Raw genomic sequence first — 17,243 nt, forward strand, 5'->3', positions numbered from 1 at the left:
TTATCCCCAATTAAATATGGAAAGCTATTTGCAGAAAATTCACATGATTGACCTAATGGTCATAGAACTAGCTAAATACTGAAGTCAGGATTCAAATATATTTTAGTCTAACAATAATGTCCGCTTTTCCTTCTAACTAGAAGGAGAAAATGGATATCACTATATGTTATTCATTCAAAATACTTTTATTAAATAAGAGCTTAAGCTGTAACCTGTGTTATATGCTAAGGATGTAAAGTCAATAAGGAAAGAACTTTACCCTTGAGCCATTCTACTGAAATGGGAGTGAGGGAAAAAGCAAGAGATAATCAAACAGGTAAGAAATTCAGTTGAATTAAAACTGTCCTATGAGGTATTTTAAAAACTCAATAAATTAAAATATGAGATCTGATTTTGAACTTTCTGGTATATTAATGTACTCCAGTTTTCCATTTTAAAACTACCCTTCAAGAGATGCAGTCCTGCAACAGTTTCCTTGAAAACAAGGACAAATTCACCAAGTACTGTTTTCCAATTCAATTTTGCATAGACATGTGTAGTCACAGACATAGTCACAGACACTTTGATAGTGAATTTGAGATAAACTATTAATGGACTATAATGGATGACAGTCATTTAAATCTTTTTCTTTCTTACTATCTGTCATTATATATGAAGGCACTGTCTCTCAGATAGTCTCAAAGTGGAACCAGGTGTCCAAAGCTACTTATCTAGGGCACAAAGTTATTTCTTTGAAGTAATTCATATGTACTCAATTTCAAATGAAATTGTTAGGATCTAACAATTTACAAGTTCTTTAAGTTTCAATGTTTTTCAAAGCCCAGATATTTAATATTGCAGTGCACTGGTGAATATAAATACCTTCATGTCAATTTCTCTTTATAACTTTCCTAGTTATAGTAGAAGATAGAGGTAAACATGATATTCAGTTTCTATCACTGTATATTGTCACCAAAATAATCATCAGTATTGATATCAGACAACTGTCGTAATTTCTTACATTTGAATTTTATGCTGATAATTGAAATATTACTTCACCCAGCCCATGAATTACATGCAATTTCCAATGGGAAGTTAAAAGCTGAATTGCTTTGAACTAAAACCTTTAAGTAGCTTAATGAAGCATATGCCTTTTAGACTTAGTAAGCAGATCATAATGGAATAAGGAAGAAGAGCTTCTTGCAGCATTAAATTCTCTCCTAACTAACACTAGCTTATGTATATTTAGCATGTCAGCTCCTGATCTTGTAAATATAGAAGCTAATTCAACTATAAGATTGAAAATTGGCTTTCTAAAGTAGTAATGCTTTACCCTAAATTTTTGGCCTTGGACAGGCCAGCATCTTGGGAAAAAAATGTTTTGTGAGCTATGTGGAACACAAGAATACAGAAGGCAAGAGGGAAGAGAAGAGGAACTCTGGAGCCAATTGACTTAACTCTTAGGGCTTAATATCTGCATTTGCATGCTGCCTGTAAGACATTTTGACAGTAGTGTCTGAATTTTTTACTGCCTACATGACCCCTTAGCACTTCCTTTTTCTATTGTATTCTTTAACCTTATCATCTAGTTAAGATCCTTGCACACATTGACACTGTATTCCTTAAACACTGTTAAAGAACAAATTTCAGTAACTAAAAATAGACATTTGTTGAAGCTGCTAGGCTGCAGGGATTAAGGATAAAATCATTTACTGCCAAATCCAGAGACTAAAACCCTGAGAGTGTTACATGTCTGTTGGTAATCAGATCTATTTATAAATTCACCATCTTCTTGATCTTTTAATAACCAGTAAAAAAAAAAAAAAAAGCCTCATATTTTAAAACATGCATAAATGGGGCATTCTCTCTGCCCATGATCATATTCACAAAACTCTTTGGGACCCAGTAACTGATTTTTATCCCAGTGTAACTAATACACAGGCAAAATATATTACTCTCCATCACATGTTAACCCTAAAGAATGCTGAGCTGGGTAACTCACCCATGGACGAAATAAGTGAGTTTACTACTGGAAAGTCTTTTTTTTTTGGCTTTACAATACTGATAAATAATTAGAACCAATTCTCATTTTATCACTTAAATATGTATCAGCATAAACAATTACAACAAACTATATTTCCAGTTAGAGCATTTATGAATTCTCCCAGGATTTTGTTATCCATCAAAATATGTGAAATTGTCCAGTATTCTGTATTTACTGTTTTGTTGAAGGAGGTTAAGACAGCACATACTCAGTGTTTTTAAATCTCACAGTCAGGTCATTGGAAACCCAGGTTTACATAAAAGAAGTCAGCTTGGATTTGTTAATTATATAGATTTTGCAAATCTATATAAAACCATCCTGATTTATTCACAATTGGTACAGAGAAATGCATATTCACTACAGCAATTATAATATGGAAATATTAACATTAAACTTGAATTCACTGCAAATGTATTTCCTTCTTTACAAAGTAAAGAGAAACCAAATGAGGTTGACATATTTAAAATAATGATAATTAGTAACATATAGTTGAAGGATAAGCATGTGTTGGAGTAATTAAAGCCAAAAAAAAGCTAATTTTAGTCTAATTTTAGAATGAATTTTGCATATTAGTTTTGAAATTCAAAGGTGGTGGGGATGAGAGTTTATGCCTCTTTTCGAATTGGAGTTCCCACTGTTGCTTGCTGTTACAATCCAGCAGAGGGAGCAAAAGCTAGTGAATAAACCGTGTAAGTGGTAACATTACCCATGATCCTGCCAGTGAGTAGAAACTTTCAGAAAAAGACTTGATTTCTAACATCAAGACACTAGTGGGAAAAATACTGCCAAGTTTATGTCATTAAAGACTGTTCTCAGGCAATAAAAGATGCTGTGTAAACAAAGAAATGTCAAAGTAGACAACAAAGTTAAAACTATATTGGTCCTACACCACATACTCAAAGCTATAAAATAACATAAGGGATGAGTCACAAGACTTTCCCAGAATGCAGATATACCCATATGCTCTACTTACGTTGATTCAGGTTGGATTCTGTAAGGAGTTTCTGTGGATGAAGTTCCTCTATGTTTGTCTACCTAAATTTTTCTTATGATTAATGAATGGCATGATCAAGCAATTGGTGTTGTAATACCAGTGACAAGCTCAGGATATTTCCTGATATTTCATTTTTTTGTTTAAACAGCATTCTTTGGGAATATATATATATATTTTTTCCTGTATGCCAGTATCTTCTATTTATTATACATTAAGATTAGATCATTGAGGGCTGTCAGAAGACACTAGTAACCATTTTTATATTTGAGGAAAATATTACAGATTTCCAATGCTAGACTCATTTTACTTGAGAATACCCTGATGCACACCATGCTGCCTTCTAGGTGTTCATATGTTAAAAAAAAAAAAAAAAAAATGTAGATAACATAGGACTACTGCAAAAACCTCTCAGACATTGTCTCAATCCAGATTTTTCATGACCTGGACCCAGCATTTTGGCACTCAGCATGGAAACCACTTTACTTCTAGACTTTTTGACCTGGTTCTCAGGTCTGATCTTAGGCCACTTCCATGGTCCATGTGTCTTTGCCACTGTCTGGATGACCTGTCATTTACCTTCACCTTTATTCAACTGGAACTTAATCCTCCCTTACTCTTTTCACCTCCTTTCTGCAAAATACTGCCTACCTGTCTAGATGTCAGGACTAGGCAATTTCCAACCTCACTGTAACTTCCAATTCCTTATTTGCAGACTACTTAGCCTCTTTGTATCTTAATGTTTTCATATATAAAATTAGGGTAATAGGCTGGTTTTAAATTAGTTATTAGACATAAGTCCTTGGAACAGTTCATGGCACATACAACTTCAATTATTCAATTTTATTGTGGTGGTTGTCTTCCCTGTCTCATTCTGACCGCTTACCGAAGCCACTGACTCCTATCTGTTTCCAGTCTCCCAGAACTCATGTCCAGTTAGCCTCACCAGATTTGACTTGAGTTCCTATACTATAACCTCTTAGTATCTGCTACATTCTAAGGGACAATTAATATTACATGTCTAGAAACTGTCAAACCAATTTTTAGGAAGGTTAGAACATGTCATGAATAGAACAAACTCCTCTCCATGCACTCCCCCCAAATGAATCTATTCTGTAATTCTGAAAAAATAGCAGCAGCAGTGACATAGTTTCAATCTTTTTGAATTCCTCAATTGAAGCAGGTTAGCTGGATGGACAAATTTAACAGTAAAATTAGACTACAAGGTATTCTTACCAATCCTAAAATATGACTTGTAAACTTCATGACCATATGATAATACAATCATTACCGTAGGAAAAAAGGGAAAAAATGGGGTGTCTGATGGAAATGAGACCACAATAACACCTCAGTTACCAATAGACACTCATGAGAAATTGTTTCATGCTAACTTAACAATAGTAGTTGAAACTGGGAAAAGTGTTTTCATAAAATCCAGTTTGCAAGTCAGTGAAAAGTCTCCTCTTTAAATGTCTGAAGGGTCAAAGAATTCTACAACCTGTGAACTTTTATAGCTCAATAGCTGAAGCTCTTTCTCAGGAGAAAATTCAAGGAATGAAGCCCAACTTAAGCAGGCAGGTACAACAACAACAAAGGAAACAAAGTCCTGATAGAAACAGGAGAAATAGGAGGGACCGGGTCAAGGGGAGAGGTGGAGACAAAATGGCAGAGGAAAAGGACCTGAACTGACCTCCTCTCACAAATACACCAAAATCACAACTAAGTGCTACACAATCATTGACAAAAAGACTGGAATGTACCAAAACAGATTCTACATCCAAAGACAAAGCCACAACGAGGCAACAGGAGGAGTGCATTCATGAAACAATCAAATCCCATACTGACTTGATGGGTGATACACAAACTGGAAAATAATTATATCGCAGAGGTTCTCCCACAGAATAAGAAGATGTGATATATACACACACACACACACCCAGTGTAATATTACTCATCCATAAACAGAAAAAGATTTTCATACTGTCAAAGATAAATATTATATGATATCACTTACATGTGGAATCTAAGTTATATAAGTAAACTTACTTACAAAACAGAAACAGTATCTCAGGCTTTGAAAACAAACTTATGGTTACCGAAGTGGAAAAGTGGGGGGCATAAATTATGAGTTTGCTCAAACATATACACTGCTATATATAAAATAGATAATCAACAAGGACCTACACAGTCAATGCTCTGTAATACCGTATATGAGAAAAGAATCTGAAAAATTCTGAATTACTTTGCTGAATACCTGAACCGCAACATTGTAAATCAACTCTACACCAATAAAAAATTGGAAGAGAAAAAAAAAAAAAGTGGAGAGCTAAGCAGAACCAGGAATTCTCAAAAAAAGCAGGATTTTTTCCCAACTCTCTAAAAAATTACAGGAACAGATCTATCCTTGTGAAGTTAGAAATGGTATCCAGTGTAAACATGTCCTGTCAGGTACAGCTGGAAATATTTATTCTTAAACATTTTACTTGGTAGTGGCAAAATCAGCTTTACTATGAAAATGTCCTTTACTTTTCACCAGCATCCAGAGTTCTCAAAATGATTGACAAAATAATCAGGCTTCCAGCTAGGAAGCTCCATTGTGCTCTCCTGATACAAGGAGTTTCAGTCCTGATTATACATTTGAATTATCTGGGGGATCTTTTAACTGTATTCTGGTCCTACTTCAGACCTGGTCCTACTCCAGACCATTTGAATCAGAATCTATGAAGCAGAAGCAAAGTAGAAGTATATTCTAAAAGCTTTCCAGGTGAATCTGTGGGGCAGCCCAGGTGGAAACCACTGAAAAATAAGTTACTCAAAAAAGGAAAAGTACTTTTAGTAAGTGTACTGTCACCATTAAATATCAAGACATGTCATACCCTCCTCCAGAATGGTGGCTGCCTAACTTTGCATGTTAGAATCACCTGGGGAAATTTTAAAGAACCCGATGGACACTTTGTACCCCACTCCAATTAAACAAGAATAGTCTGGGTATCAGACAAGTTTAAAGAAGACAAGTCATTACTCCCATCAGGAAGCAAAGAAAAGAAAAAATGAAAGGAAGAGAGAGGGAGGGAGGGAGGGAGAAAAATTATTTCCTGATCGAATTCTCCCTCTTAACAAATCAGGAGAATTTTTTTTCTGAAAAGAAAGGAAAAGGATCACTACCATAAGAATAAAGATAATGAACAGTAAAATGATATCTCTATGAAAAATGAAACCAAATCAAAACCTTAAACTCATAAGACAGGAAAACTATTAACTAATATTTCAAAACAAGAGATATTTTATTATGATAAAATAAGTAAAATAACAACATAAATTTTAAAAAAAACCCTCTGAAATGAGGGCCTGAAATGGAGGAAAGAATTAGAAATTAAGGAATGAATCATTTCAGAAATGGATAAACTTGAAAGAACAGAGGAGTCAACAATCCCAGAAAAAAATGCCATAAGAGTTTTAAAACGAGGGAAGGAGGAAATTCTTTAAAGATAGTTTTGTCTTTCTTTTCTATCAAATAGAAAATGACATATATGAGAGATATAATAAAAGATACAAAATACAGAATTTCCTGATAGCAAAATCAAAGTAATAAAAAATGAACACTAATAATTCAATTATCTATAATTCAATATTATTCAATATTTACTCCTTGAAAATAAATTTGGAACTACATATTGAAACAGACCACCACCTATCTGGGCAATCTACTGGAATTATTCTGGCATTCAGGCAAATATATATTTGTAAGAAAAAGGGAAAGAAAACATTTTCATTTTTACCTTTTCAAAAGCAACAATTTATGCTGGAAGTGAACAGAGTAACATCTTAAATATACCCAAGGAAATACACTGTGAGTCAAGGATTTCAGATGCAGCAAATTGGTTTTGAAGTATAAAGGCCACAGATACAGTTATCAACGTGTAAGAACTCAGAATATTGCTCCCAGTAAGTGGAAACATCATCTGCCGATCTGCTCAAACCAAAATCTTGTAATGCTTCTTGATGCCTTGGTTCTCCTCTCCTGGGTCATTTCCACTTCAACTGTAAGTCCTACTGGCTCTATCTTAAAAACATCTTAAACTTGACCTCCCCACATCCACTGTTGTCCTTTTATGCCAAGTAACCATATCTAGTTGGCATGACTCAACAGTCCCCTTATTTGTCTCTCTGCTTCCGCTCTTGCCTCCCTCTAATCACTGGGACAGGGCTTGACCTCACTGCTCAGCTCTGCCCAACCCCTTAGCAAGTGTGAATTTCAATTGCTGACTGGGGCTTTACTGCAAATCACACCATTTTTCCCAACTCAGGCAACCATTACCTGACCATGGGGTTCTGTACCATACAAGAATGTTGAACTGTAGAAACCTAATCCAGCCTCTACAGAAGTTTCTAATCACTCATTTGCCAAGAGGGAGAAACAGGCACCTGAAGCATAGGTAACTAAACATATCCAAGTAATGAGTGAGTGAACAGTAAAATATGTACCCTAATAAGAATCAGAGAAAAGAACTTTTTGGAAGCTGAGTGGACAAGTGTAAAACATACTACTTTGGGTTGAGGCTAAAGGAAAAAAAACTAAAACATTCCATCTATTAAAAAAGGTTTTCTTCTTTTTTACATTCACTTGTATTTGACTTAGTAATTTGGGCATCTTTAAACTCAATAAATGGCTTTTGTAAAATTACATTTGACACAAATGTACACAACATGTTAATTATGGGACTAATGCAGTGTCTGAGTGTAAACCATGAATCTTATGTTTGCAGTTGGCAATTTAATCTTGGTTTTGAAAATTTTTTCCTGTGAAATCATCATTTAGCCTTGTAATAGTTTTTCTAAGGTCAACTGCTTTTCCACTGGTATTAGGAATGCAAAAAGATGCAAGTTTTAGTTAAAAAATTATCAGTGTAATTAGTCTTTATAAATGTACAGAATCAAGCATCTAGTAAAGAAGCAACAAAAAATACATAAATTTGCATATGTGACCAATTTGTTTCTACTACTTTGCATATAGCACTGCAGGACTTAAGGACTTCACAAAGACACTATGATTATTTGGGGGGAATTTCGAGACTGTCCTAATTTTCAGAAGATTTGGGGAAGAACTCCTAGTTTGTAATATGTAGATGCTTTCTTCTTCTCTGATACTACACTATAAACAAAGAGTGCCTCTTGACTGGATGCTAATGACAATGCCAGTGCTATTCAAGTTTACCTGAATGGGAGTTTAGAATGTTATACAGACATCAGAATAGACATAGAAAAATAAATATTTAAAGCTTTGTCTTTTCCTTGGAGAAATTTCATTACAAAAATATTATTTTGCTATCAATAAGCAATTTGAAAATACCAAAGATTTTCTGACTTACATTTTTGTGTTTCCTTTAGATAAGAAATGTTGAAACAAATCAATGTTTAGACAACATGGGCCGCAAGGAAAATGAAAAAGTGGGTATTTTCAACTGTCATGGTATGGGAGGAAATCAGGTAAACTCCCTTTTTTATCAGCTTCATATTTGGGGGGGATATTGTGTAAACTATCCAGGTAGATTATGGCTCACTGCCAATAACAATGTCTTAGTAAATTGACAGGCATACTAATCAAGACCTAATTTATGTCTTTAACATATAATAACTATGTTATTGTTCCAAGTATTGTAAGAAAGCACTGAAAAATTTAATAAGTAGAGCAACATCTTTAATTAGCCTAGAGTGAATGAGGGCAGCCAGATGTTTCAGATCTACTTCCTATTACCATGTATGAAAAATAAGGACTGCATTTTATTTTTAACTCAATCATATAAAATAATCACTCAACAATTATGATGGTTTCCTAATGGTGCTTATCCTGAGTTTCTTCCTCAAATGTTTCTTGTCTATCATGTTTTCTATGACTTTTGGTGGCTTAATAAAATTTTAAGCACATAGATAAGCATGTTTATTAACAACTTTGCTTTGGCTATATGAAGATGCCCTTTGGATCAGGTAAAAATGTATTATTTAAACAAAATTTATACTTGATTAAAATTTTAGGACATCTGTTTTGTGTGTGATGGTCCAATTAATTATCAGAGACTTATCAGACTATAACAAGGATGCTTGTGTTTTCTGTAAGCAACGAAAGGTGGCAGTGCAAGGTGGAAAATGTAAAGGCTGCTTGTCTGTGAGTCTTGCTGCCACTTTCAGAGGTTTAATTTGAAGTTCCTGGGAACTTATAACAAAGCACAGTTAAGCGACAGCTGCTCCTTGGTAGACAAGTTGTCTAAAAGGGTCAAGGTGAAGCACATGAGCAAGCTGTCTATCTAGCATTTTAGAGTGAACTGAGGAAGCAAAAATGATTCTGTTCAGCACAACATGATGATGATTACTACAGCTGAATGCATCAAGAATCCATAGAAAAATCTTCAGGATCAAGATGTCTGCTCACCTACCCCCACAAATACATCAGAAATATAAGTTTAACGATTCACACAGAGTATCTACTGAATGCTGGCAAAAGACCTCAGACTTCTGAAAGGGCAAGAACCCCTCCCATAACTCTATAGGACAAAAGAATAAAGGAAAAATAGAGTTTAAATGGGAACCCCATTTAGCACCCCAGGGAGGAAGCTATGAAGGAGGAAAGCTTCTGCACCCGGGAAAGTCCCTTCTACAGTAGGAGGATCAGCCGGGATGGAGAGGAAGCTGTGGAGCCAGGGAGGAGAGGGCAGCAGCCAGCCTGAGCCAGGCAAGATGAACAGTAACCTGCACAAACAGATCAGTAAGACTGCCCCGTGCGCCCCAGTCTGAGATGCTTGTCTGTCACTGGGGACGGGGCTGGGTGCTGAAGCCTGGGATACAGAGGTCAGACTCAGGTGGAGGACAGGAATCGGCTGTGCAGACACCCCGCCGGAGTGGCAACCAGGGATGCATTTGGAAGAAGCCTGGGGATGCCAGAGAGGCAAGGTGCCAAAGTTTGGGAAATACAGGAGGAGAGGGGTGGGGCTGCTATACAAGCTTCTTTCCCTGTGCACACTCTTAGGTAACGAGACACCACCTACGTGAGTGCCAGTGACGGGCACGAGCGACCACTGCCACTAGGCCACCCAGAAGCGGTCACCAATGACTGCCCCTGCCGCCCTGGGGGTGCTCTGGCTTCAATGCTGCCAGGAAACCCAGGAGCGGGTGCAAGCCTTCCTCAGTATCTGCCAATCAATCAGCATGATATACCACAGCAACAGACTGAAGAAAAAAAACTAAACGACCATCTCAATAGATAAAGAAAGAGCTTTTGACAGAAATCAATACGAATTTATGATGAAAACTCCCCAGAAAGTCATCACAGAAGGATGCTTCCCCAGCACAGTAAAGGCCATGTATACAAACCCAGAGCTACCATCACTCTCAACTGTGAAAAACTGAAAGCATTTCCCCTAAGATCAGGAACAAGACAAGGATGTCCCCTCTTATTCAACACTGTTTTGGAAGATGATCAACATCACAAATTGAGAGAAATGCAAATCAGAACTACAATGAGGTTTAACCTCATACTGGGCGACTGGTAGAACACCCATCATCAAAGTCTACAATCACTAAATGCTGGAGAAGATGTGGAGAAAAGGGAACCCTCCTACACTGTTGGTAGGAATGAAAATGGGTACAACCACCATGGCGAACAATATGGGGGATTCTTTAAAAACTAAAAATAGTTCTATTTTAGTTAAGAAACCCCCATACTGTTCTCCATAGTGACTGTACCCATTTACATGATCCAGCAGTCCCACTCCTGGGCATGTATCTGGAGAAAATCTTATTCAAAAGATGCACACACCCCAATGTTCACTGCAGCACTATTTACAGTAGCCAAAACACGGAAGCAACCAGGATGTCCATCAACAGAGGAAAGGATAAAGATGTTGTACACAATACAATGAAGCCATAAAAGAGAATGAAATAATGTCATGTTCAGCAATGTGGATGGACCTAGAGATTATCATAAATGAAGTAAGTCAGAGAAGGACATATACATATACTAGAAGGACAACATCATATACTATTGCTTATATGTGGAATATAAAAAATGATACAAATAAACTTATTTACAATACAGAAACAGACTCATAACAAACTTCTAGTTACCAAAGGGAAAATGTGGGGTGGAGGGATAAATTAGGAGTTTGGGATTAACATAAACACACTACTACACACAAAACAATCAACGGAGACCTACTATATAGCACAGGTACTCTACTCAATAGTCTGCAATAACCTACATGGGAGAAGAATATTAAAAAGAATAAATATAAGTAAATCACTGCTGTATCCCTGAAACTAACACAACATGTAACTCAACTATAAGATTTAAAGGAAAAAAAAAAAAGGATCCATAGTGAAAAAGCCAGAATGAAATGGGCCTGTTGAGTTTTGGCACCATACTTCAAATCAGACTTTTGTACAATTCAATGGAAAACACTAAAACAATGCTTCTCCCTACAACTAAACAAAGACAACTTCATTATTAAAATCCTAATTAGTACCTCACAGTTTAAACAAGAAAGTATATGAGTCAAACTTTCTAAATTACAGCCTGGGGAAATGACTATATGAAAGATGATGGAAACAACAACAGAGCATTCAAAAATGGTCCAGCTTATTATACTGATTCATGGTGAGTGTCAGAGGTTTCTACTACCAAGGTCACGATGAATTCAGCCCCAAGTGGCAAAAGCGATCACAGGACTAAATACACAGGGGTTTACTTTTTTCACATAGTATGAAATCTAAAAGTAGTCAGTTGTTGATAATTTGGTCAGGTCCTCAATAATTCCACCAAGAAACCAGATACTTTCTATCTTTCCATTCTTACAGTTAAGTTTTAGCATCAGCTGATCACAAGAGGGCTGCTAAAACTCCAGACGTCATGTCTACATTCAAAGCAGAAGAAGTGGGAATAGAGAAGAGTTGAGACAGCCATGCCTGTCCTTTTATTATGCAAAGCAGATGCCTTCCTAGAGGCTCAGCATACCTCTATGAATGACTCTTAGGCCACAAATGTATAATTTTGACACCTCATGGTACAAATACACTAAATACATCATCTCACACTCACACATAGGTTCTCCTCACAGTTTATTTACCATAGTATTGAGTAGACATTTAGAGGTGTCTTCCATAATAAGTTTCAACAGTTTATGAAAAAAGCGACTCATCATTTGCACCATGATGACATGCAGAATTCTAAAATAAAACATTATTTATGAGATCACTCTGATTCAAATATAGATGAAAATGAGGGAGGGAGACCCTTCAGGTGAATTATCCTCATGGATTCATTTAGATGCCATCAGTTCAGTTCAGTCGCTCAGTCATGTCCGACTCTTTGCAACCCCATGGACTGCAGCACACCAGCTCTCCCTGTCCATCACCAACTCTTAGAGTTTACCCAAACAAATGTCCATTGACTCAGTGATGCAATCCAACCATCTCATCCTCTGTTGTCCCCTTCTCCTCCTGCCTCCAATCTTTCCCAGCATCAGAGGTCTTTTCAAAGGGATCAGCTCTTCACATCAGGTGGCCAAAGTATTGGAGTTTCAGCTTCAACATCAGTCCTTCCAATGAACACCCAGGATTGATCTCCTTTAGGAAGGATTGGTTGAATCTCTTTGCAGTCCAAGGGACTCTCAAGAGTCTTCTCCAACACTACAGTTCAAAAGCATCAATTATTTGGCACTCAGCTTTCTTTATAGACCAACTGTCTATCCATACATGACTACTGTAAAAACCATAGTCTTGACTATAGACAGACCTTTGTTGGCAGAGTAATGTCTCTGCTTTTTAATATGCTGTCTAGGTTGGTCATAACTTTCCTTCCGAGGAGTAAGCGTCTTTTAATTTCATGGCTGCAGTCACCATCTGCAGTGATTTTGGAGCCCCCAAAAATAAAGTCAGCCACTGTTTCCACTGTTTCCCCATCTATTTGCCATGAAGTGATGGAACCGGATGCCATGACCTTAGTTTTCTGAATGTTGAGCTTTAAGCCAACACTCTCCTCTTTCTCTTCCATCAAGAGGCTCTTTAGTTCTTCTTCACTTTCTGCCATAAGGGTGGTGTCACCTGCATACCTGAGGTTATTGATATTTCTCTTGGCAATCTTGATTCCAGCTTATGCTTCCTCCAGCCCAGCGTTTCTCATGATGTACTCTGCATATAAGTTAAATAAGCAGGGTGACAATATACAGCCTTGACGTACTCCTTTTCCTATTTGGAACCAGTCTGCTGTTCCATGTCCAGTTCTAACTGTTGCTATGGTTACTGTTCAAAAGGATAACCAGTTATATGCTTAAATTTGTCTAAATGACACAAAACACTTAATATTTAAATGTCTTCATATGTCCAGAAGTAACCTATGCCACTTTACTATAGACTTCCTATTGGCAGGGCCCATATCTTGCTCCACTCTTCATCCCCAGTACCTGGTACTTAGGATATGGGAAGCACTTATTGCACTTAATAAATTCTAGTCAAGTAAATAGATGAAAGAATTCATGGTCAGAATAATGGATTTATACCCTAGTACTATATGAGCTCAGACGGTAAAGTGTCTGCCTGCAATGTGGGAGACCTGGGTTCAGTCCCTGGGTCAGAAAGATCCCCTGGAGAAGGAAATGGCAATCCACTCCAGTACTCTTGCCTGGAAAATTCCATGGATGGAGGAGCCTACAGTGAGATACAGTCCATGGGATCACAAAGAGTTGGACAGAACTGAGCAACTTTACTTACTGACTTACTATATATACATTGCCAAAAATGTTGCTATTGTCATAGTAACCAAAATTATGGAAAGATACTAATCTCAGGGATTCATAAACAAAGGGGACAAATAAAAAGTAAAAAAAAAAAACCCATAACTACACATTTTCTAATGTCTCTACATTATCTAGTTAATTACAAGATAAACTTTAAAACTAATATTTTTCACCTATGTGAGCACTTATTCATGTCTACAAATATGAAAATGCTTACCTAAGCCCATTTTGTCATAACACAAATAATGGAAACAAATATTTACCAAGAGGAGAATGTTTAAATAAATCATAGTGTATCCACAGTAGAGATTACTACTTAGCCACCAAAATGACTGAGAGGTCTAAATGTATTGTCATCAAAAACTGAAAAGAGGTAAAAATAACACAGAGTACAACTTACTTTGAATTTGAATGACCTCATTTGTGGAAAATGTCCTTGAACATTTTTCTCTATGTATTAATAGTATCTGTAATAGCCATATATAAATGCTATGCAACTTATTAGAAATATATAGCTATCTATTTGGAATATAAATTACCACTGGAGAGAGGATTAAGCTGGAATAGGAAATTTTTTTTTTTACCCCACATTTTCCTGTGTGTATATATACATATATATATAACTGTCATAATTAAACAAATAAAAATGGAGAAATTGAACTACTGAAATAAAAGAACATCATTTTATAACAGTATTCTGTTCTGGTAAATTGCATACCTTGTAAGTTGCTGAATATTTTTGAGCTTCAGGATTTATTTATAAAATGCATAAAAATTTTCCCTCCATTTTTTCTCTAAAGATTAGTAAACTTTATAAAACAAATAACTAGCATAGCATACACTAGATAGCACATTTTGCTCCACTGCTATTAATTATTCTCTTTATTATTTCCATTTGTGTTCTCCATTATCTCAGTCTTTACTTCTAAAAGTAAAAAATAATTATTCAGTGCCTAATGCCAGAGGTAAGTTAAAAGCACAAGACATTTTATGGTATTGTTAAGGTCAAGAAAAAGAACTGCCTCTCCTGTTATTCTAACAAATAAATATTATGAAAAATATTAAAGCATCACATAAATGCTATTCTGATATCTTTTATTATGGAATTCAATATTTCTAGAAGTATTAATACTAGCATGATTTAAAATTTTGACTGACTTTTAAAAAGAACAGATCTCAGGATTTTATTCTCAGAGCTACCTCCCTGTTTTTATTGCTATTCTTTTGTGTTACCATGGAAACAGCATTTATTTTCATGGTTATTTAGCTTTGAATTTTTAAAAGTAGCCCCAACTCCTAAAAATATTCAAATTTCTTTCTCCTGCTTTTTACGTAAAAGTCAAAGCAAATGTTTTTTCTTTTTTTAGGTTTTGTTTTGTTTTTTGCTCATTTACTTTTCTAAAATAAGGCAGTTTATATCTCAGGACAGTTATACCTTTCGCCATTTCTCCTTGCATGGTTGCTTTGGTAGTTTGGTTTTTGTTAAATTTCGGAGATATCACGAAGAAACTTACTTTTCAGTGGTTCTTGGAAGTATCCAGCATACTCTTTCTCTCGTCATTCCAAGCACTGGACACAGTGCTTGGGATATAGTAGGCACCTAATAAAAATTAGTGAAGTAAATAGATGAAAGAGTGCATGGGTGTTTTTGTATCAGGAATACTGTGAAACAGGGTAGCAAGTGAAGAATTATTACTAAAATCAACACAATCATCTTGAGGTGCTCTCTTTAAAACTTTAGTAATTCAAGTCTTCTAGCTCTAATAACAAAATTTGATACTCTATTAATTCCTACCTGTTCTTGAAATGCTTTCTTTACATTAGCAAACCATATCAAAATGATGACTACTTTAAAAAGAATGAAAATAAATAAGAACATGATTAAAACTTGAATAAAACATTTGACAAGTGAAAGGAAGAACTTACAATTTATTGGTAGAAAATGTGTTACTAGAAGTTAGGGATTATCTTCTTTATGCTTTTGAAAAGATGACGTGGATTCCTGAAGTAGTTTCATGTTACTGATGACACAGATTTACACCTTCATCTTCAGCTTCTCTCCTGAGCTCTGAAATCTGTTGCTAATTAATAACTGGAATCTTTACAGGCATCTCAAAATCAAAGTTTTCCAAACTGTACTCATTTTCTTCCCTTTCACAAAATCATACAAAATCAAAATCTGACACAGACACTCCTGAAATTTCATCAGTCCCCAAAGCCCCTATTTCTATGAAAATAATACGCTTTGACTCCTACCTGTAAGTCCTTTTAAAACCAGGATCTCTGTCTTTGTCCTGGCCTACATCTTCTTTCACCTGTGTGGTTAAAAAAAACAACTCGTTATTTCCATATATCATAGGAATTCCATAAAGACATCCCATACATGTTACATTAGAATTAAATCAGATTAAACGCTCCAGCAATTCTTCACTGTCCAAACATAAAGTAAAAATTCCCTAGTTATGACATTCAAAGCACCTCATAATTTCATCCCCATATGACTTTTCAGCAATGTCCCTTGATGTTCTAATAGGTCCTTGTGCTCTAGCCATGTTTGATATGTCTTTATTCCCTGCATGCTCTGTATATTCTTATGTCTCTGCACTGTTCTAATTGCCCTATTGGCCAAATATGGCTCCACTCATAAGCTTAAGATATACTCACTGTTTAAAAGCCAAATAATATAGCTTCTTTTATGCTACCTGTTGGCTAACAACTTCTTAAACTAAACAGGGCATATTTTAATAGATAAGCTATAATTTAGATTTAATCAAACCTTTACTGTTTAAGGCACAATCTTATTTATAACTTTTCCCTTTTATAGTCCAGGCTCATTGATACTCTTGTAGCTGAAACTTGGTGAGCTTCCATCCATATTTACTTCTTTAGAAATGTCTAGATGTTTGCTAGATCAAAAGTTATACATCATTATAACACTTTTAATATATAGTGACAAATTGTCCTCTTTAATATTTCACCAATTTAATAGGACAAAAAACTAAAATAGGAAGAGGCACTGTGATAGATATTTAACATGGATTATTCTTTTTGATTTTTACAATAATCTATGAAGTACCTAGTGTTATTCTAATTTTTAAACTCCTCATGAGTTTAATGGAAACCTTGAGATTAATAATGTGATTGAGGTAGTAAAGCCAGTTTGAACCAAAATCTGTCTGACTCCACACCAGTTTTATATTCACTGCATCTGCACTGATTCCCAACCACACTCTTCCAGCACTCTGATCACAGTGGCCAACTCTAACTGGGTGTTGTATTTTTCTTGTTTTTCATCTTTGCCAATTTAGTATGGCAAATTAGTTTAAATCATATATCTAACATAATCAATGCATGTAAGCATTTTTCAAGTTAGTGTTAGTACTTTATGGATTTCATAACCATGCCTTTGCTTATGTTTTCACTGGAGTTTGAGATGGCTCTTTGT

General features: G+C 35.7%; 1 protein-coding gene across 4 annotated transcripts in view; it reads left to right on the forward strand.

The window, feature by feature from the left end:
* The window catches only part of GALNT13 (polypeptide N-acetylgalactosaminyltransferase 13), a 603,283-nt gene that overhangs the window by 551,798 nt on the left and 34,242 nt on the right, over positions 1-17,243 (forward strand). For all 4 annotated transcript variants that reach the window (XM_065927851.1, XM_065927849.1, XM_065927850.1 and 1 more), the window contains exon 11: positions 8,403-8,501. In XM_065927851.1, the coding sequence (XP_065783923.1) occupies positions 8,403-8,501 (99 nt within the window). The remainder of the gene's footprint in view (positions 1-8,402; positions 8,502-17,243) is intronic.

The sequence above is a fragment of the Muntiacus reevesi genome, chromosome 3 (genome assembly GCF_963930625.1).
Source record: "Muntiacus reevesi chromosome 3, mMunRee1.1, whole genome shotgun sequence".
Classification (NCBI taxonomy): Eukaryota; Metazoa; Chordata; class Mammalia; order Artiodactyla; family Cervidae; genus Muntiacus; species Muntiacus reevesi.